The sequence below is a fragment of the Dama dama genome, chromosome 18 (genome assembly GCF_033118175.1).
Source record: "Dama dama isolate Ldn47 chromosome 18, ASM3311817v1, whole genome shotgun sequence".
NCBI lineage: Eukaryota > Metazoa > Chordata > Mammalia > Artiodactyla > Cervidae > Dama > Dama dama.
In genome coordinates, this window is record NC_083698.1 from 44488808 (window position 1) to 44511075 (window position 22268).

Consider the following 22268-nt stretch of genomic DNA (forward strand, 5'->3'; position numbering starts at 1 on the left):
GATGGCGCAGCAGGGCTCCTGGGGGAGGCAGGCACGTTTAAGAGAACGACATATGGGGTGGGGACAGCCACCTAGCGAGGCAAGCAGAAAATCACAGCCACCACACAAGGGAAGCCACATTCATCCTAGAAAGAGGCCTCAGGACTTTGAAGAAATAATTCCTGTGAGAGAAAAGCAAAGCATCTATGATGCTAATAAACAAATAACAGGGTTAGTTAGGAAGCAAACCTTAGACAGAAATCAGTAGTTCCAGTTTTCTAAAATAAAGACTAGAGTCACTTTCTCTGGGGGGAAAAAAAGACCAAACACGATTATTCATTCCATGTGAAGTAAGATTCATCACAGTGAACTGTTTACTTAATCTTTCATCATTTACTCCCTTCAATTTACATTTTCTCTCGGACGTATTTATTTCCCATGTGCCTCTATGCAGCATTCCCCAAAGTGCACTTGTTTTCCAGAAGTGCCCATTCCCAAGAAAGAGCAGTCCTGGGCAGACTCTTCACTACAGTATTTCCTTGATTCCAGGGTGCCATCGATTGTAAGAGGCCACATCAACTTAATAGCACCTTTTCCAGAAGAGAAGAAAACCTGCCATGGTAAATATACACAAGACATAGGAAGAAGCACTTTGACTTCACAGACAATAGAGTTTGGAACCTTCTTTAGAGACACCCCCCCACTCGGCCCCAGCGTCCCCAAGGCAAGCCCATACACTCCTATATGTGACACTTTGGGAGGGACCTCACAGTGACCCCAGGCAAAGCACTCAGAATCAGCTCCTTGAGCAAATACTCCTGATGCCCCTCCAAAAGGTAAACTGATGGTGGAATGGCAGGTTGGATGGGAACTGGGTTCTAGCATCAGGGAGAGAGGTGAAAATAAAGGAGAATCAAAACCACCTTTGAAAACCCTTCCACTCATAAAGTACAGTAGACACAGTTTCGGGATAGGAGAATTTCCACAGCCAATTTCTCCTCCAGGATTGGAAAAGATGTTTGTTTTTCTGTTTGGGCCATGGATGGAGTAGGCTTGTATCTGGGACCACATTACTAACAAAAATGTTCATTATTGTTATTATTATTGTCACTCAGTACATGTCGGTAAATTCAGATAAATTAAGAGCGATGGGACTCAAAAGCAAAAGGGATGCATTTTTGCTTTTACTGCGAGACCTCTGGGTGCTCTGACGGGCTAACAGGCGCTGAGAACCTCCAAAGAGGAATCTGGCACACAGTCTTTCCCAGGCGTGTGTGTGCACCCAAGCCCCAGCTCTCAGCGATGGACTACCCCAGGGAGGAAACACTGCTGCTCTGCTCACTGCCCCAGGTGGGGGCCATTCCAAAATGACCTTTGGAATCAGCACTGGCAACATTCTTCGCTTGCATTTAAATAAAGCGATGGCTGTTCCCCTAATTTTCCTCAGTTGATACAGCTCTGAGGAATGGAATGAGCAGCCCATACAAGAGGACGAGCCAGAGATGAGTCAGAAGCCTGGGGTCATGTTACAGTGACAGCCTTCCAGAACTCAGCTGTGGTCAGGGATCAAAGCAGCAGCCTCTCCAGAGCAAAGTGAGGCAGGACGGTTCCCCTGCATCAGCTGCATCCGAACAGAGACAGTCCTTCTCTTTCAAGGAGCAACATCTTCTAAAAGCATGTGTTCGATTACCTGTGGAATTTGGCTTATTCCCAACTTGGAAGTAAGTTTTCCTTCCAGGATTTTTCCCTCCTTCCTTCCAAAATGCATTGTTTAAAAAGTGTTTTGAGTACCAACTGTAGATCCAGCATTCATCGTGTTAACTTCGGGAACACAATGGTGAGCACTTCGAAAGGGCTCCTCTAAACTCCTAGTCTGGGCCTGTGCCTGTGCGTGCAGTGGGGGTGGATAAGTAAACAGGCATTTGCAGTAGCTGTCATACATGCTAATGCTGGTGAAGTGGGGAGAGCCAAGAGCACTTGAGTTGGGATTAGAGGAGTCCTTCCTTCTTGCTGTCCGTGCACCAAGTCAGGAAATGTCTCTGGCCTGGGACGCAGGGATGCAGAAGACACAGTCTCAGCCCTCGGGAGCTGAGTACCTAGAGCTCACAGGTGACTGTGGTACAGTGACTGGTGGGATGCAAAGGGCACGGGGACCAGCTGACAATTAAGCTGGGTAGTAGCTGAGCTCAGCAGAAATGTGGAAAAACACTTGGGGTGTCACTAGCTTAAAAAGAGGTTTAGCAGTGATATAAAAATAAAATCACCTATACTTGGAAAAAAGAAATCCCAAGATATTGAAATGGCTATTGTTGAGGCCAACAGCATCCTTTGGTGGAAATCTAGTGACCTTTCCTCTTCTCGCTCAACCACTTGACATTTGATTGGCTCTACAAACACTTTCTGCTCTTGGCTCCCATGTTGTCATCTTCTGTTGCTTTTCCTATAGGTCACTGGCCATTCCCCTTCTAACTAACTCTAAATGTTGACCTTCCCTTTTACAGTGTAATCCATCAGCAGATGCTGTCAGCTACATTTCCAAAATAGATCTCACGTTTACCCTTCACTATCCGCCTGCACAACTATGCCTCAGTCCCTTCAAGGTCTCCCAGACTCCAAGCAGCCAGAGTGACCTTCTGAAAACAGAAGTCAGACTATGTCTTCCCCTCATGCAGGGTCCTCCCGTGTCTTCTCACCAAACCCAGAATGAAGCCCAAACGCTGGGCTCTGCCCTACAGCGCTCTGCAGGACTGCCCTCGCTCACCTCTCTGAAGCCCTCAAAACACCTCACCTGATGTGCTCTTCCTATGGCTTGATCTCATTTTCACCTACATTATTTAAACTATCAGAACGCAGGCTTCATAGAAGTCACACTCTAGTCTTGTTCACCACTGTTTATCTGCAGCACTAGAACAATGCCTGGCATATAGTAGGTGCTCAATAAACATTTTTCAAATAAATGAATGAATCAAAGCTATGTGACTCTGAAGAAGGTAACCCAAGAGATTCAGCCTTCAAGAAACAGGCTTGAATGAGATATAAGAAGAGGGGTTTTTTCTTTCAAGTAAAAATGAATTCAATAATACTAAAACTATGAAGATCCTCTTAATCTATCTCTAAATTTGAGCTGAATCATTACATCTGCTATTTGTCTACTTGTAAAATTTACCTGATTCACAGAAATGTGCAAGAAAGGGGAATTCCATTGAATTTAGAGGAAATTATCTACTGTTTTGGTGGTGGGGGTGGGGATCACATGGATTGCTCATTTGTTGGGGATGAACAAGAAACTATAGGCAGAACTGATGGTGGTACCCATTCCACCTCTCCAATAAGCTTGTTTCTTTTTACTTTTTGATATTTAAAGGTCTATCCAAATGCCATCTCTCAACATATGGACTGTAATCAGTTTATTCTTCCATTGTGATTTCCCTCAAAACTGTGCCCAAGTTCTTTACCTATGCCAACAAGCAGATGATCAGAAGTGTAAGTTAGAAAAATGAGAGATAGGGAACTCAGGTGCCCCTAAGCACCTGCATTTAGGCTCCAGCATCCTACAGGGGACCAAAACAACCTTTCCATATGGAAGTTCAGTTATGCTATTGCAGGGAGTTTGAGATCCAAAACATTAAATCAGTAGAGTGATCAAGAGTCAGGCATAGGCTGGAATCCTAGTTCTGCCACTCACATCAGCAAGCTCTTGGGGAAATTTATTAAATCCTCTGAGTCTCCCTGTCCTAGGGTGTGAGACAGGAATAGTGGGAGCACCTTAGGGTGGCAGTAGGATTAAGTAAAAAAAAAATTCCTAGCATATATACGTGCTCAATAATTGTTATTGGTACTTTTCATCTTCCATTAACAGATAAGAAGAAAAGCTAGGGTTTGGGACCAGATCAACCTGCTATATTCTAGATATACGTTTAATTCTAATTTGAGCAGCAGCAAGTTCAAAAATATAAACATTTGAAGGGGTGCAAAATGAGGTCCTACTTTGTTGTAGATTTTTTCAGTTGTAATTCTTGATATAAGGTATCACCATTTGTTAGTCCATGATTAGTTTTGCTTTGGGATCTTCTTAGAATCAACTGTAGGAATTTCCTTAGTATCTGTCTTATGGTTACACTTTACGGGGGAGTATGGAAAGATGAAATAAGAAGAAACAACCACAGACATTGTTTCTGACTGTAAGGAACCCCAAAGATACATCAAGCCAGGAGTTAATTTTAGATCAGGGATACATTAATCAAATTAAGGTTAAAAAAAGAATCTCACTAACAAAATCAAGTTTGCACAGATTCACTTGATCTTGTCAAGTCTTAGTTAATACTGCTGAACTTGACAAAGAATATGTTCAATCTGACCAATTTCCTTTAATTATTTTATTTGTCTCTAGTGTAAATAATCTAGTTCATAAAAAAAAACAACTCACATTAACAACAGAAATTTAATCTCAACAAACAAATCCCACTTAATTGACCAAAAACTTCAGTCCTGCTCTGTGGCAATCTACACCTTCGGAAAGGCAGTTCTGGCAGGATAATTAGCCAGTGATGATACCCTGGAAGCCCAGGGGCACTGACATTGGGAGGGACTCCAGTTCTCTAGGGCTCAAAAGCACCAATGGTTTGTTTCCTCCTCAACTAGAGGTCACCCGGAGATAGACGAAATAAAGAGAACAATTGCAGGAAACCCTGAAACCTCATTAATGAGGCTTCCATGTGTGGCACTGCTGGGCTCTGCTGCTCTTGGTCCCCACCCAGCAGCGGCATCTGCATGTGCACGCAAGGGATGGAGGTGCCAGCCTCCAGGAGCCAGTTGCTGCCACTCATTTATTTTGTGGCTCAGCCCCTCTGCTTTAGCTCACAGTTCATTAAATTCCACTGCATCACCATCAACATGCAAAAGAGCTACTTGAAGGGCATTCAAAAATATAATCAGAAAAGGGACTAAAAGGGCCTCTCTAAGAAGGGAAAAAACTAATCCTATCTTGTCTTTTGAATGACATCTAGGCTTTTAGGTTCTAATATATATTTAAGTAGCAGTGACATCCAAGGAATATCTGTCTGATGGTTGGGGTGTAGGGCTGTATGGTTCTCTGCTTGGACAGTGAGCACCAAAAGTGGCTGAAAAATTCTGAAGGATCTTTGTATACAAATGTGTTATTTCTTTTGCCACTTTTTCCCTGTTTTTTTTATTTTGAGGTGGGAAGTACTGCATTTTATGGACTTGAGCAATCTATCTTGCTTTATGCTTTGAATATGACTGTGATGCGGAAATCATCCTGATGACCAGCTCATTGGAGGCTGAACTAGTAAACTTTCCACACGCTACTGTGTGGTTCCAGAGAACTGATTTCAGGGCTTGGTGTGCCCATGCACACACACGTATTTGAATGGGGAGGAAAACCTGAATACAGAAAAGCACAGAACACTACAAGGCAAGTGGAGATATTAAAATTCACAGCAGTGGCTTTCACCTCGGGGTCATTTTGTCCCCTAGGGGACACTGTTTTCACTGTCATGACTGGGGGTGGGGGCAGCTACTCGCATCTATTGGATAAAAGTTAGGGAGGTTGTTCAATATCCTACAATACAGAGGACGCCCCCATAACAGAATTTTCCAGCCTAAATGTTAACTGTGCTGCTGTTGAGAAACTATTCTTTATGGTACCTTATTATGTAAATATATTAGGAGATAAGGACAGAAAAAATCATACTCCTTTCATTTAGGCGAATCATACAACTTCATAAATGTCCAACCCAATTACAAAGCCACAGCTAGAATCCACTTATTATCTTTCCCTTTACTTACAATATTTCAAATTGATTAAATATATGGAACTTCTAAATGTAATAAAAATATTTTTCCATTGTAGGTACCTCGAACCTTCTAGTTTTGAGCTTATATACAGGCTTATGCACACAAATGGGACCCCATACACATACACACACACACACACACACACACACACAACATACACAGAGGACTCTTCGGAAGAAACGGCACTCTCTTTGCACTGAGGTTGGGACCCACAGTACTGACGCAGACAAAGTGAGCAAGATCACCCTCACACTGCACAGTAATCATAAATGAATATCCTTTGGACAAGACTTCATTATAAATCTCTGTAGCTTATCACTTGGTTAATGAAAGCATAACTCTTTCTTTTTTTTCTTTTTTTTAAAAGCAAACTTTGTTCTACCACTGTGCTAAAAGTACTTTCCACAAGTGAGCTCCTTTAATCATCAAAACAATCTCAGGAGAAAAACTACAATCCCATTCTAAGAATAGGAGACTGAAGCACAGACAGGCAAAGTAACCTACTCAAGGTCACACAGCTAACAAGTGGAGCTGGAAGTTGAACCTAAGAAGACTCACCCCAGAGACGCAATTCCCAACCACGCGGCTCCCATATCATGTTAGTGTATCAAGTCACAACTTGGGCTGGACAGCTATGAAGGGTAAGGATGTTGGCTGAGTGGGATCAGTTCACCCAAGGAGAGGCTTTTTCTGTTTCCCTCTTTTCTATCTTAATGCCTAAGTAACATCATCAACTCACCTAAGAGACTTTAGAAACAAACCAATCCCTCAAAACCGTAATCTCCTGGGCAGAGGTTTAAAAAGCATCTAAAGGGCTGCTATATAGAGGAAACAGTCCTAAGGGGCCCACACAGGTGGAGTGGCCCAGCCAAGCCCGTGACCTGGAGAGCGCCCCCGCCCTGGAGAGCGCCCCCGCCAGCCAGGCAGAGGTTCTCCTGAGCAATGAACACATGCCTGCTTTTTACATCTAGGACACAAGCTTGGGGCACAAAGTCAGGAATAACAGGAAAGCAGCCAGTCCTGGGAGTGGGGGGGAGGTGGCCAAGGCTGCCTCGACCTGGGCAGGGACCCCAGAGAGATAACAGGGAGCTTCACGGTGTTTCCAAAGGAGTGGACACAAATATAAACCATATTCGTAAAGGGGGATCCTCAGAACTCCTGGCAATGTAATCATCCTCAGGCCAACAAGTCTTGCCTCCAAGAGTGTGGGAAGCCGAAGATGAATCACAGGCCAGAGTCCGCAGGCTGACCTCCACGCGCACATCCCCCGAGACAGGGTGAGAAACGAAGGCAGGAAGCACTTGACTGAATTGGTTTTCCCATTTTTCATAAGAAACATTCAACGTAATAAAAAAAATAGCCACACTTTATTGACAATAATAGCTACCCTTTCTTTATTTCCTTACTATGTGCCAGGAAACTACTTTATCTCTGTTCCTCACAGTAACTCTGCAAGGCAGGAACTATCGCCTTCATTTTAGAGGAAAATGAGGCCCAGAAAGGTCATGTAATTAGCCTGAGGTCTCACAGCTAGGAACCCAGGTCTGTTTGACTCCAAAATTCACGATTTTTTCCATAATCGCTTTCACTGTTTCACATTACCATCAACCTCCAAAGTCCTCAGAACCAACTGCCTAAATACACACACACACACATACACACACACTTCTTCCATTTAACTTACCCAGGCTACTGAAATCTTGAAGGCTGCCATGCACCCATCTCTCTGAATAGGCTGTGATCCTTAAAATCAGGCACCAAATCCCAGGCACTGAGAATAAGCAAGTTTCCAAGAGAACACATAGCCCAGTCCCCTGTCACTTAAAAAGGTGAAGAGTCTGGGGTCTTAGGGCTGGGTAAGGCTGAACTGGGACCTGGCCCCTGGGCTGTGTCCCTTCCACTGCACCTCAACTCTGCTTCCCAGGGCCAGGGCTAGTGATGATGAATTCATTTCTGGGTGCTAGGAATACAGAGCTGAAAAGGTATTATTAATACATCCCTGGTCCCGAAAGGATCCTCGAAGCTGGTGGGTGTAGCTGAGACAGCCCACAGGTAACTGAAGTGCAAGGCAGGAGCCGGGGAGGCGTTCTGTGAATATGAAGAGAGACAAGCCATGTCCAGCTAGAGGCCATGCGGAGATGCCATGGGGAGAAGAGAAATGAACCCATGCTCTGGGTGTACCACAGGAAAGCGCCTCTCACCAGTCATTTCGTACCAAAACCCCTGTGGCAGGCAGAGCACTCATTTTATAGACCAGGTGGAGGCCACCAGCCTGAGGTCATGTAGTTAATGGGGAAGTCATGTGAAGTGCTCTGTCTGCCTCCAAAGCCCATGCTCTCTCCATTATAACAAACTTCAAATGCTGCTCTAAGGAACCCTGGTGGCTTAGTAGGCCAGGAAAGTGGCACTTGAGCCCTCACCCTGATTTCAACCCCCGTGGCTCTGCTGGGCATCTGTATTCATCCTGAGGTTCTATAGACGAGATTCCATTTGAGAGAAAACTCGGCAGCTAACATGATCGAATCTGAAGCCAGGTATTATGATGTGCTCCCTGGCAGTCAAGTGGGTTCAGGCCTTGGAGTTTGGGCTAGGACAGAGGGGCCTGGGAGCCACACAGGGAGGAAGTGAGGGACAATGGCTATGCAAGCCAGGCAACACGCACTTCCCTCACTCAGGAGCTACGCTGCCTGCATTCAAAATCAGGCTCTACACCTGCTTAGTTTGGAGACCCTGGGCAAAGCAACCTAAGCCTTTGCTTCCTCAAGTTCAAACTGGAAGTCATATTGGTACCTACTTAGCGGGGGGCGTTGAGAGGATTACATGTTCAAAGATAAAGAAAGCATCTAGTACAGTCCCTGAAACCTTGTGCAAAGCCATTCTCATTAACTTGTTGATTACAGCAAGGCTAGTCATGGGAGGTAAAGAGCAAGAAAAGAAATACTGTGATACTATAGGAGGAACTCTTAGGGCAGCTAAGAAATCCTCCTTGCCCCTTAAGTGTTGCCCTGGTTCTGAGCTCTGCCTTGCATTCTCCTGCCCTTGATAAATGCGGGTGAGAATCTGTGGGATATGTACCTGACAGACGAGGGAGGCTTAAGGGCCTCCATTTGCTGAGCTGTGGTCGTGTCCTACCACTGCTTGTCAGCTGCTTCAGCAAGCCCAAGAAGACTGGGTTTCAGGTGATGAGATCCATAACCCCAAACCCCCAAACTAATTTACTGCCATTGCTCAGAGCAGATGGCTACAAAACCCTCAGCTGTGCCCCTAAGCTTGACTTGCTCTTGAACCAAAAGGCCCAGGATAGAGGGAGGCACGTGTCAAGGGAGCCAAGCCCTAGCCCTAGAGGTCTCCTTCACTGGCTATGTGGGGTCTTGCCTTGGGAGGAATTCTGCAGGGCACAGTGGGGGTCCCGGGTCCCATTTAGGTTATTTCCATCAGAAACCCTGCCAGTGAATTAAGTTCCCAGGGAAGGTTTTGACGGCTTCTGGGATTTTTCCTCATCTCGTTCACTGCTGTACCCCAGCACCCAGAACAGCGGCACATCCTAGGAATGAATGAATGGCGATCCCTTCCTGCATCTTCGTGAGACAAACAGGAGCAGGGAGCACAGAGCTTCCATGGTTGCTCCCTGACCGGCCAGCTGTGGGATCTTCTTCACCTGCTCTGCTACTGACTCCCCTGCTTGTCACCTCAGCTGGTAAGGTCAGCACCGCGCCTCTGACAATCTGCCCGGGACAGGTGTGGCCTTTTCTCTCCTCCTGGCGGACGGGAGGGTCATCTGCTACAGGGCATCTAGCAAGAAGGTCAGTGAGTGCCCAGCACACGACTTGCTCCTTTTATGCTCTATCTGCCAGAAATGAAAACGTGAGAGTGGGAAGCGCCCACAGAAGTCATCACTCGTGGAAGAGACAAGGAAACCAAAGCCTGAGACATTTAGGAAGTAGCCCCAAGTCACAGAGGTGGCTGCCAGGAGGGGCAGAAGACCTGCCCTCTCAATGAGAGCCAGGAGCTCTTTGTATGGCACTCACTAGGAGCCTCTGTGCCCATGCAGGTCAGAAAGTCTCAGAAGCCTGGATTCTTCTTTCTACGTATTATAAACACTAAACACAACTACAGTACACACACAGACGCAGGCTATATACATAAACACACCACTATGCAAATGTCATATACATATATACATATTGGTAACTGATATTACGATATATATAACTATTCAATAGTCCCAAGTACCTCTACTGGTGAGATTAGATAAGCTCATCTCCTTTTATTTTATACCTATTTATTACAGAATGGTGATAACTGAAGGGCTAGGGGAAAAGAAGAAATCCTGAGTGTAAGAAAGGAGAAATATGTAATTTGTGAAAGTGTATTTGATATTATAATTGCTTTGACTTTTTTTTAGGCATAATGTCTAATGCACTTTGAAATTTAACACTAAAGAAGGGCATTCGGAATTTATGTTCGACAAAAGGGAGGAGACTTTAAACCAAAAGATTGGGAACTACTGTTCTGGAACTCAGAGCACATTACAGCTTTGGAAATCGGCTGGTCCAACAACACCCCGTTTGAAGAGACGGAAACCTCCACTCAGGTTAAGTCACTTCCTACCCTCAGGTTGGTAGCTGTTTATCTGCTCCTAGGGGAGCAGCCGCGTGGACGTTAACTGTGGTGTGCCCAAGGCACCAGCACTGAAGGAGGCCAGCGTTTGCTGTGGAACTGCTGAAGGGTTTCACACCAAGGATGTAAAGACAGAGGGAAAGCAAGTTCCCAAACTTGCCTGTTTTTTTCCTTTTTTTAAAAAAACAAGCAGCATTCTTGGAAGAGGAGAAGCTGAACTCGTGGCTTTGTTTGCATTTCCTGAGGGCTGGCACCCCAGTGGCCCCCACGGTGGGCTGCCCTGGCCCCCCTCTCTCTCTCGGAAGAACCAAACATCTGGCTGTGAGGCGGCAGGAGTGGCTCCTCAAGCCACTGCTGTCCCTCCCCTTTGTCCCCTGCAAAGACCACCACCCATCTACCTAAACAATGGGACATTTTCTGTCCGGTGTCCCCACAGCACCGAACATTTTGGCAGGAGGACTACCCCTGACTACCCCTAAGGCAGTCGGCTTGGAAGCCGAGGTAGAACCCCAGGGGGATTCACCCAGGGCCGTGGGCTCAGACAGACCCAGGACCAGACCACAGGGCAGGGCTCCTCTGGAATGGTGGACGTCGGCCAGTGCAGGAGTCCACTTACCGCAGTGGGACTGGAAGACCTGCGGCTTGACGACCTGGTTACAGGCGCTGCACACCACGAGGTAGAAGTCGTCGTGTGCTGGGTAGTGGCCAAACAAGTGCATATCTGTGGGGGGAAAGGAAAACAGGTTGTTTTGAAAAAGCAACCAAGTCTTAGAAGGTGGACTATTTCTTCTTGGAAAGTCCTCCAGGACAGGTTTTCAAACAAGACCGGCAGAAAGGCAATCATCTTTAGGAAAGGGAATGCAGCTTGTCCAAATGCAGCTCCTTACTCTCAGAGAAGCCCATGCCTCCAAGAATCCCTCCTCATTTTCCTTGCAAACGGATGGCTACCACTGAAGGCTTAGTCCACGGCATTTGGGCTGCTCAGAATCAAACGCCACAGAGAGCCACTCTGTCCTTAAAGAGGGCCCCAGGGTTCACTGGGACCCAGAGAGGCTCCAGTTATTTTAGGATGAGGGGGAAGTTCACCCAAACCCATTTCAACATAAGCAGAGGCCTCTCTGGTGAGTGACAGGATGAGGAGGGCTGGAGAGAGAAAAAGGAGTCATCCTGGTTTCGGCAGCTGCCTGGGTCCCCCATCACCTGCAGAAAACGCCAGGGGAAAAGGAAGTGTCCAGACAAGTGGCTTGCTGGCTGCCATCATTATCCATTCTTTTTTTTTTTTTTTTAATCCATTCTTTACTTGGGATATATTTACCGAGTTCTTAAGTGTGCTGGGCACCAACCATGCTGGGTGCCAGGACTAACTGGTGAGCAAGAACAAGGGCCCTACTCTGCTGAGCAGAAAAGAGAAGCACTGACCAGATTCACACAGGTCATCATGTGGGTGTGTCTGTGGTACCCACTGAGGAGGGGAGCAACAGGGTCCCACGAAAAGCACGTGGCAGGCTGACCTAACCTTGACTGAAGCATTGGAGAGGCTTCCCCGAGGAGGGATTAGAGAAAGAAAAGGTCAGGGGAGAGAGGGGGAGTTTGAAGTCCACCATGGAAGGAGATTCTGTGTGTTGGAGGAAGTTCTTGGCTGAAACAGAAGAACAAGAGGGGAGCCCGGAAGGTATAAGCTTTGTGGATCAACATGGAGAATACCCCTGGACAGAGGAGCCTGGTGGACTACAGTTCGTAGGGTTGCAAAGAGTCAGACATGACTGAGCAACTAACACACATACACACACACACATATAGATTTTGAACCTGACTTTAGGAACAATGGGAAGCTACTGAAGGTTTTTAAGCAAAGTGGTGACAGAATCAAATACATACTGTTGAAAGATCAGTTATGTGGCCTATGAGACACAACAGCATACATATGTCCACACAAAAACCTGTTCATGCATGGTCACTGTAGTATTACTCATAAAAGCCCATGGGTGGAAGCAACCCAGTTCAGTTCAGTTCAGTCACTCAGTCGCATCTGACTCTTCACGACCCCATGGACCACAGCAAGCCAGGCCTCCCCGTCTATCACCAACTCCCGGAATCTACTCAAACTCATCTCCATTGAGTCGGTGATGCCATCCAAACATCTCATCCTCTGTCGTCCTCTTCTCCTCCTGCCTTCAATCTTTCCCAGCATCAGGGTCTTTTCAAATGAGTCAGCTCTTCGCATCAGGTGGCCAAAGTATTGGAGTTTCAGCTTCAACATCAGTCCTTCCAATGAACACTGAGGACTGATCTCCTTTAGGATGGACTGGTTGGATCTCCTTGCAGTCAAAGGGACTCTCAAGAGTCCTCTCCAACACCACAGTTCAAAAACATCAATTCTTCGGCGCTCAGCTTTCTTTATAGTCCAACTCTTACAGCCATACGTGACTAATGGAAAAACTATAGCCTTGACTAGACGGACCTTTGTTGACAAAGTAATGTCTCTGTGTTTTAATATGCTGTCTAGGTTGGTCATAACTTTCTTTCTAAGGAGCAAGCATCTTTTAATTTCATGGCTGCAACCACCATCAGCAGTGATTTTGGAGCCCAGAAAAATAAAGTCAGCCACTGTTTCCACTGTTTCCCCATCTATTTGCCATGAAGTGATGGGACCGGATGCCATGATCTTAGTTTTCTGAATGTTGAGTTTTAAGCCAACTTTTTCACTCTCCTCTTTCACTTTCATCACTTTCATCAAGAGGCTCTTTAGTTCTTCTTCACTTTCTGCCATAAGGGTGGTGTCATCTGCATATCTGAGATTATTGATATTTCTTCTCCCAATCTTCATTCCAGCTTGTGCTTCCTCCAGCCCAGCGTCTCTCATGATGTACTCTGCATATAAGTTAAATAAAGAGGGTGACAATATACAGCCTTGATGTACTCCTTTTCCTATTTGGAACCAGTCTGTTGTTCCATGTCCAGTTCTAACTGTTGCTTCCTGACCTGCATACAGGTTTCTCAAGAAGTAGGTCAGGTAGTCTGGTATCCCCATCTCTTTCAGAATTTTCCACAGTTTGTTGTGATCCACACAGCCAAAGGCTTTGGCATAGTCAAAAAGGAAATAGATGTTTTTCTGGAACTCTCTGGCTTTTTCGATGATCCAGCGAATATTACCAATTTGATCTCTGGTTCCTCTGACTTTTCTAAAACCAGTTTGAACATCTGGAAGTTCACGGTTCACATATTGCTGAAGCCCGGCTTGGAGAATTTTGAGCATTACTTTACTAGCGTGTGAGATGAGTGCAATTGTGCAGTACTTTGAGCAGTCTTTGGCATTGCCTTTCTTTGGGATTGGAATGAAAACTGAACTTTTCCAGTCCTGTGACCACTGCTGAGTTTTCCAAATTTGCTAGCATATTGAATGCAGCACATTCACAGCATCATCTTTTAGGATTTGAAACAGCTCAACTGGAATTCCATCACCTCCACTAGCTTTGTTCATAATGATGCTTCCTAAGGCCCACTTGACTTCACATTCCAGGATGTCTGGCTCTAGGTGAGTGATCATACCATCGTGATCATCTGGGTCATGAAGATCTTTTTTGTATAGTTCTTCTGTGTATTCTTGCCACCTCTTCTTAATATCTTCTGCTTCTGTTAGGTCCATACCATTTCTGTCCTCAATAAGAGCCCATCTTTGTGTGAAATGTTCCCTTGGTATTTCTAGTTTTCTTGAAAAGATCTCTAGTCTTTCCCATTCTATTGTTTTCCTCTATTTCTTTACACTGATCACTGAGGAAGGTTTTCTTATCTCTCCTTACTATTCTTTGGAACTCTGCATTCAAATGGGTATATCTTTCCTTTTCTCCTTTGCTTTTCGCTTCTCTTCTTTTCACAGCTATTTGTAAGGCCTCCTCAGACAGCCATTTTGCCTTTTTGCATTTCTTTTTCTTGGGGATGGTCCTGATCCCTGTCTCCTGTACAAGGTCATCAACCTCCGTCCATAGTTCTTCAGGCACTTTATCAGATCTAGTCCCTTGAATCTATCTCTCACTTCCACTGTATAATCGTAAAGGATTTGATTTAGGTCATACCTGAATGGTCTAGTGGTTTTCCCTACTTTCTTCAATTTAAGTCTGAATTTGGCAATAAGGAGTTCATGATCAAAGCCACAGTCAACTCCCAGTCTTGTTCTTGCTGACTGTATAGAGCTTCTCTATCTTTGACTGCAAAGAATATAATGAATCTGATTTTGGTATTGACCACCTGGTGATGTCCATGTGTAGAGTCTTCTCTTGTGTTGTTGGAAGAGGGTGTTTGCTATGACCAGTGCGTTCTCTTGACAAAACTCTATTAGCCTTTGCCCTGCTTCATTCTGTACCCCAAGGCCAAATTTGCCTGTTACTCCAGGTGTTTCTTGACTTCCTCCTTTTGCATTCCAGTCCCCTATAATGAAAAAGACATCTTTTTTGAGCGTTAGTTCTAAAAGGTCTTGCAGGTCTTCATAGAACCGTTCAGCTTCTTCAGCATTACTGGTCAGGGCATAGACTTGGATTACTATGATATTGAATGGTTTTCCTTGGAAATGAACAGAGATAAATCATTCTGTCATTTTTGAGATTGCATCCAAGTACTGCATTTCAGACTCTTTTGTTGACTATGATGGCTACGCCATTTCTTCTAAGGGATTCTTGCCCACAGTAGTAGATATGGTCATCTGAGTTAAATTCACCCTTCCAGTCCATTTTAGTTCGCTGATTCCTAAAATGTTGAAGCAACCCTGATACCCATCAACTGTTGAACGCATAGATGAAATGTGATATATTCACACAATGGGATATTATTTGGCCATAAAAAGAAGTGAAGTACTGATGCCTGCTATAATATGCGTGCATGAATATTCAGTTACTTCAGTCCTGTCCCACTCTCTGCGACTCTATGGACTGAGCCTGCCAGGCTTCTCTGTCCATGGGATTCTCCAAGCAAAAATACTTGAGTAGGTTGCCATGCCCTCCTCCAGGGGATCTTCCCAACCCAGAGATCAAATTCACGTCTCCTGTGTCTTTTCCATTGGCAGGATGATTCTTTACCGACTGAACCACCTGGGAAGCCCCACCACAAGTATGGATGAACCTTAAAAACATATGCTAAGTGAAAGGAGCCAGTCACAAAAGGCCACATATTATATGATCCCCTTTATATGAACCGTCCAGAAGAGTCAAAGCCACAGAGAGAGGAGATTAGTGTTTGCCTTGGGCTGGGGGAAGGGCTGGAGGGAACTGGAGGAGAACTGCTAAAGGTTTACAGGTTTCTTTTGCAGATGATACAAACATTCCCAGATTGATAGCGGTGATGGTTGCACAAAGCTGTGACTATATTACAAACCACTGAACTGTATGCTTTAAATGAGTAAATTGTATGATACATGAATCATATCTCAGTAAAGATGGGGTGGGAAGTAGGGAGATCAGTTTGGAGGAAACCAGCGGTCAGAGCCTCCTCGTGGGCCGCTGGGTGGAGATAGAGCCCTGAAGGGCACTCCCTCTGCCTTTCCTTAGCTGACTGGCTCCAGGACCACTGAGAACGGGGTGGACAGAGGAAATAAAAGACACAGCCTTCATGAAAGTGCTTTGCCTCACACATCTGAGTTTCCTCTCCCCACCCGCACGCCGTCATTTTCTAGACTCAACCTGTGTTTTTACCGAAAACCATCAGACACACCATCGTTCTCCTAGCTGCAGGGGGAGGCCACAGAGAAGCTGAGTTCCTCCTGATGTTAGGACGGCTCATTTATAACCCAACGCATGCTTCCAGTGCAGCCCGGATACTTAGAAGGAAATGGAATCGACACATTGGTCATATGGCCAGGAGCCAAGACCCCTGCTCCAGGGGAGGCTGGACTGGAAGGGTGAGACGGGCCCTCACTGGCGCGAGGACCCTGCGCGCCCGTGGCGGGATGCGGGCCAGGCTGGGGCACAGGCGCACGGAGTCTCTGCAGCATCTGCGGCTCCAGGCGTGGCCTGTCATTTCCCCTCTAGGACTCGCCTCTGTTTCCACTCTGACTAAGACGTTACCGGAGGGGAGTGTTATTAGTCAGCGCCTGGTAGGAGGAGGCCTGTGACAAGCAAGGCTGAGAGAGAACCCAGCTGTGACAGAAGCCCAGGCGGGGCCCACACAGCGTCCGGCACATGGAGGACACTCCCAGCCCCACACTGCTGACACCACTCTTGCTTTACTTTCAACTTACAGAATATTTTTATAATATATATTCTTTTTTTAAAAATAACAAAAGTGATACATGTGTTTTGAAGATACATTTGAAAAATACAGAAAAGCCAGAAGAAATTAAAAAAAAAAAAATCACTGGCAGCCTTTATTAACACTTTGCATCTCATTTAGATTTAGTCACATTTTCTATCCAGGAACATGTGAAACCAGGAGCTGGCAAGGGCTAAAACATTTATTTATTCAACAGCATTTCCTGGGCTGCCTTACAGTCTGTCTGCAATAGATCAGGCTATAAGGGAATGAAAGAAACGCATTAATTTAAAAAACAAAAAAAGCAGCTGCAAACTTGCCTGAGCACCTACTCTGTGCCAGAAACTGAGTGCGGCAAGGAGGCTGAGAGGTGGGGGGTGGGGAACATGGCTCTTGACCTGTCAGGGGCCCCGATGACCTGTCCAAGGTCCGTCAGGCCTCTGGCCGCTGTTCCACTTCAGCATTCCTTCAGGAAGCTGTGGCGCCCCTCGCCCCCCGCCACTCTCCCACATCTCTGGGTCAGTGTTAGGCTGGGCACAGCCTGGCCACGCTGAGGGTGTCCTACTCTGGGCCCTTCACTTCACTGGGGCTGTTCCTGGTTTCCTGCAGGGCAGTTTCAATTGTGTCTGCTTAAACCATGTCTCCTGTGGAAACTGAGAGGACCTGCTGACCTGCTTGCTTATTCCTTAGTGATCGGACCTCAGAATCTCCTCAACAGGCTTCCTGGGTTCTGAGAGTCTGCCAGACGGGAGCAGGATAAACCCTGTGGCTTCTCAGAAGACCACCACTTCCAGGGGCCAGGCCATTTTGGTCAGTGTGCCGTCTGTTTGGAGATGAGGGAGGAAGGCCAGGGAGCACTGGAAATCACTATGCCTGGCATCATGTTGGATACACTATTAATTAACTCTCCCTCTCAATTTACCACCCAAACAGAACTTTCAGCACACAGTTAAAAATGGTGGTGTGTTGATATGGGCTCGTACCACCTTTTGAGAGCCAACTGTGCAAGTCTCCTAACGTGTTCCGTGAGATCAAGGGGGTAGCTTGAAATCAGACCTCATGGAGTATTTACACCATGGAAAGGGGCACTACAGGTCAGGTTTTTTTCTTTTTTTCAGCAAGCCACATTGTTAAACATTTACCAGTGTACCACTGAACAAAGATGGGAAAAAAATGCAAGAGTGAAACCACCTGTAATGACACCACCTCGGGAATAACCACTTGTTAGCATGTTAAGATACATCCTTCTAGACTTTGCTATCTGATAACATTATCTCAGGTAATCCTCATAATTAACCCACAAAGTTGCCATCATTCCACTTTCCAGGCAAGGAAATAAAGCTAAGAGATCCCATGGCAGTGATCTGTAAAGCAGGAAGAGACCCCTGCTCTATAGTCCATGCTCCCATCTTAGCCAAAGGTCTTTCATAAGAGCAAGATCCCATTTTAACAACGAAGAAAACAGTTTGAGGGGTGGAAGGCTTACACAGAGGACTAACGGGCTCTACGGAGCCTCTGGCACTTGCACAGGCCTGGGGTCAGAAGGAGGGTGTTGAGCTCAGGGCCCTGTGCTGTGTAACCTCAGGGAAGGTGCCCAACCCTTCTGAGCAACTGTTTCCCATCCATAAAACGGGGCTTGCGTTTCTTGCCTCATGGAGTTGCTGTGAAGGCTTGTAAAATTTTCCTGGCCTTTTATTTTCTTCCTCCAGGGATTTGGAAAAGAGTGTAGAGAAAGCTTTACTCAAGGTCTTCTCCCCTATTTTTCAAAACGAATTCCTTCTCCCTCCAGTGGGAGAGTCTTTGCTCCAGGCAGCACATTCTTTGACTCTTCTTCAGTACCATTCACAGCTGACCTCCTGGGGAAATGGCAAGGTCCCTCCGATCTATAGAATTCCCTCTATGTGCACGGCACCATCACACACATGTGTGGATAGATGAGGGTTGCAAGCTACTGGGAGGGCTCTCTCTAGGCAGTGGTCAAGCCCCAAGAAAACATGCACAAAGATGATGGGGCTTTGCCCATCACAGTGTTCAGTTATTTCCCCATGTTTAATTATTTCCCTACCACAAATCCATGCCTGTCTGTTTTTTGCCATTTTGTCCCTGCAAATGAATCAACTGTTGATCAGATACATCAGATAGCACCACCATGGCACTGTCACAGAAGTGATCTTAATTATCCTCCTGGTCTGATCATCGGCAGGGTAAGAGCAAGATCCACAGCTTCATTTTGCAGATGGGGAAACAGGTATACTCTTGATTCTAGGTAAGTATTTTTTGGTTTTTCACCCCAACCCATTATATACATATGTGCTGTGTTAAGCTACTTTAGTCATGTCTGACTCTTTGTGACCCCATGGACTGTAGCCCGCCAGGCTTCTCTGTCCATGGGACTTTCCAGGCAAGAATACTGGAGTGGGTTGACATTTCCTCCTTCAGGGGATCTTCTTGACCCAGGGATCTTAGTTCTCCTTCATTGGCAGGTGGGTTCTTTACCACTAGCACCACCTGGGAGGCCCCCATACACATATACATACCTGTTATATCTATCCGTCCATCCATCATCTATCAAACTCATACATTATACTCTCATATCTCCTGGTCTACTCATTTCTTTTTATTTTATTCTATTCTACTTCATTAAAAAAACATGCTGAGCTCTTGAAATTAATTTCATAATCCTTTAATGGGTCACAACTCAAAGTTTGAAAATCACTCTCCAAGGCAATCCAGTGAGTTAGGGGTTGAGCTGAACCTGAGAGTTAACTGGGGGTTTACAGAGGTCAGAGCTGGTCTTCAGTGCTCACCTGGGAGTCTGAGGCCATGAACTGAATCGTTAGTGACAGTTGTACGCTGCAGCTCACAGGAGCTGATTTTATTTCTTCCCGAGTCTGTATTCAGTGAGGCATGTCAGTGGCCTGAATCAGCCAAGGCGGGAGTATTTACACCACGGGAATCAGCATCCATTACAAATCAGGGCTGCTTCTCTTGGAGAGCTGGCTGTGAAAACACCAGCACACCACCGACTAGCATCTACTCTGGCATCACTCTTCCCTGGATCAATTTCCCTAGCTATCGAAATGGAGAAAATTATATTTGTCATCTACCACACTGGATGCTGAAAGGCTTCTGTGAACTTGAGAGGAAATTAATATGTTAATATAAAATCATGATAATGGTATTGATCATTAGCCCCAAAGCATATGCACAACAGAGACAGGTAAACATACTGATCATTTTCTGTATCAAATGAGCACAAAAAGGCTACAATTTGTTCAGCTCTGGTGGTGATAAGGGGGCTGGGGGTGGGGGAGTGGCGATGAGGGAGTGGAGAATTAAGTTCTTTTCAATGTCTGACAATATAATGCTTACTCTTTAAGGGTTACTCCTGGAGCTTATTCACAGATTAGGCTCAGACTATCAAATTAATGCCACTTATACATGGATCACACACAGGTTATTCTCAGTGGCTTCCCTGGTGGCTGAGATGGTAAAGAATCTGCCTGCTATGTAGGAGACCTGGGTTCGATCTCTGGTTTGGGCCCCTTGGAGAAGGCAATGGCTACCCACTCCAGTATTCTTGCCTGGAGAATTCCATGGACAGAGGAACCTGGCAGGCCCTAGTTCATGGGGTCGCAAAGAGTCGGATACAACTGAGCAACTTTCACTTTCACTTATAGCAAGCAGTCCTTTACTTTTTCTCTTCCTTAACTTCTGGTGGAATTCTCATCTGTAGAAGTCAACTGACAATGACATTCATGTTACCAGCTTCCTGGCATCCTGGGTCTGCCTCCTGACAGCACTTAGATTCCCCACGGGTCTTTTCTGGCTCTCACAGCTTCAACTCCCCCAAACACCCACCCCCTCCTCACCTTTCTGCCCCCTCCCACTCCCAGATGGCAGGGGAGGGATGGAAGGGACAGAGCCCAGCTCGGGAGGAAGAAGAGACACAGCTTAGGACACCATAACGGTTGCTACAAAGGTAGAAAAGTAACTGATTTCCTGGTGTAGTTAATGACCTGTTTCTTAAGTCAATACTGAAAAAGAAATTGGCAGGACTTGCCTGGTGGTCCAGTGCCTAAGACTCCATGCTCCCAATGCAGGGGGCCCAGGTTACATCCCTGGTCAGAGAACTAGATCTCACACACAGCCACTAAGAGTTTGCATGCCACAACTAAAGATCCTGCATGCCACAACAAAGACCTGATGCAGCCAAATAAATAAACAAATAAAATTTAAAAAAGAAAGAAAGAAATTGGCAGAATAGGAGGAGCAGCATTTTACAAATGGCCTTCTGAGGGGACACTTCAGACAAGCAAAGTTGTGTATAAATTTTCCTTTATACCCAATATTCACTTAGTGAAAATGGCTGAAGTAAAGGAAGAGGCAGGGTGACATGTCCAATTAGCTGTTTGTACAGGATTTGTTTCTATGATGGGAAGACAGCTGGTTTTGTGGCTGCAGGATCACACTAGATTCTGTGCACTTTTGAATTTGCCCCTGGAACCTTCCAAAGCTCAAGACCTGGGTATTACAAAGCAACAACTGGTGAGAGTTCAAAAGATAAAACACTTAAGAAAGAGGGATTCCTTCCTTTTGCAAGTGGGAAGGCCAAGTTAAGCAAAGGCTGCACACAGAAGCAGCTAGAAGCAAACTGGCTTTGAAGGCTGGGGGCTGGTGGGGGGGGGTGGGGGTGGGCAGCTTCAGCAGTGATGCCTGGGCTCGCTCAGAAGATCCCACAGCAGGGAAAAGGAAGACAGCAAAGTAAACAACTCTGAATTTTAATTTCTTGGAAAAAAAAAAAAAGGCCCCAGAAAATGGCCTCAGGTTTCCCCCAAAGTCTTTTCCAGGGTTCTGAAACCACCCCGGTTGCTATAGAAATTATGAAAATGTCAAGGTAGCATATGACTCTAGTATAACAGTAGTTTCATATACTTTTAAAATTAAGTTTCCCTTTTGAATTGACTCTAAAAAAACACAACATAATGAAAAAAAACAGATTATGTGACTTCAACACACCAAATCTTCTGCAGGAAGAAAAGTGTGAGCCTCTGCCCATGGAGGGTAATGGAATGGACCCACAGACCATAGTGTGAACTATGGATGTGCCAGCCCTGTGATGATGGCTGGAGAGCCAGTGCCACTGGACTCCCTTGGAAAACTATCAAAAAGATGAGCTTGGCTGGCAGCGGTTTTGATTTGTAGGCTTCCAATTACATAAACTCAAGACAGGGGAGGTTATTGGGAAGAACAGTAACTCTGACTCAAGGACACACATGGCTGCCTCCAAGTGGATTCACATTTAGACAGAGATGCCACTCAGGAGAAGTACCTTTCATGGTGGGAGAAGCTGGTCCTAAAAGCCTTCCTTTCTCTCGTTAATCTTAATATGCTCATTATCCAGTTTTTATTAATGTGTCTTTTCTCTCTGCTAGTAGAGTTTTCAGCTGCATTTTAATCACTCGTGTCAAATGCAAAGTGTGAGGCGGGGGGAACTTTTCTCCTTTGCTCTTATGGCTGCGTGATTCTGGGTGTCCCCCAACTCCAAACTCTCCTTAAAGTCACAGAACAAAATAATTTGGGGGCCTTCAAAGCAGTGACCTCTGACCTGACAC

At 45.7% G+C, this 22268-nt stretch overlaps 1 protein-coding gene across 6 annotated transcripts in view; it reads right to left on the reverse strand.

Moving 5' to 3' along the window:
• ATXN7L1 (ataxin 7 like 1) overlaps positions 1 to 22268 on the reverse strand; it is a 252280-nt gene that overhangs the window by 144819 nt on the left and 85193 nt on the right. For 5 of the 6 annotated variants that reach the window (XM_061165221.1, XM_061165225.1, XM_061165224.1 and 2 more), the window contains one exon: positions 11033 to 11137. The exons of the other annotated variant lie outside the window; for it this stretch is intronic. In XM_061165221.1, coding sequence (XP_061021204.1) covers positions 11033 to 11137 — 105 coding nt within the window. The remainder of the gene's footprint in view (positions 1 to 11032; positions 11138 to 22268) is intronic. 6 annotated transcript variants of the gene reach the window in all.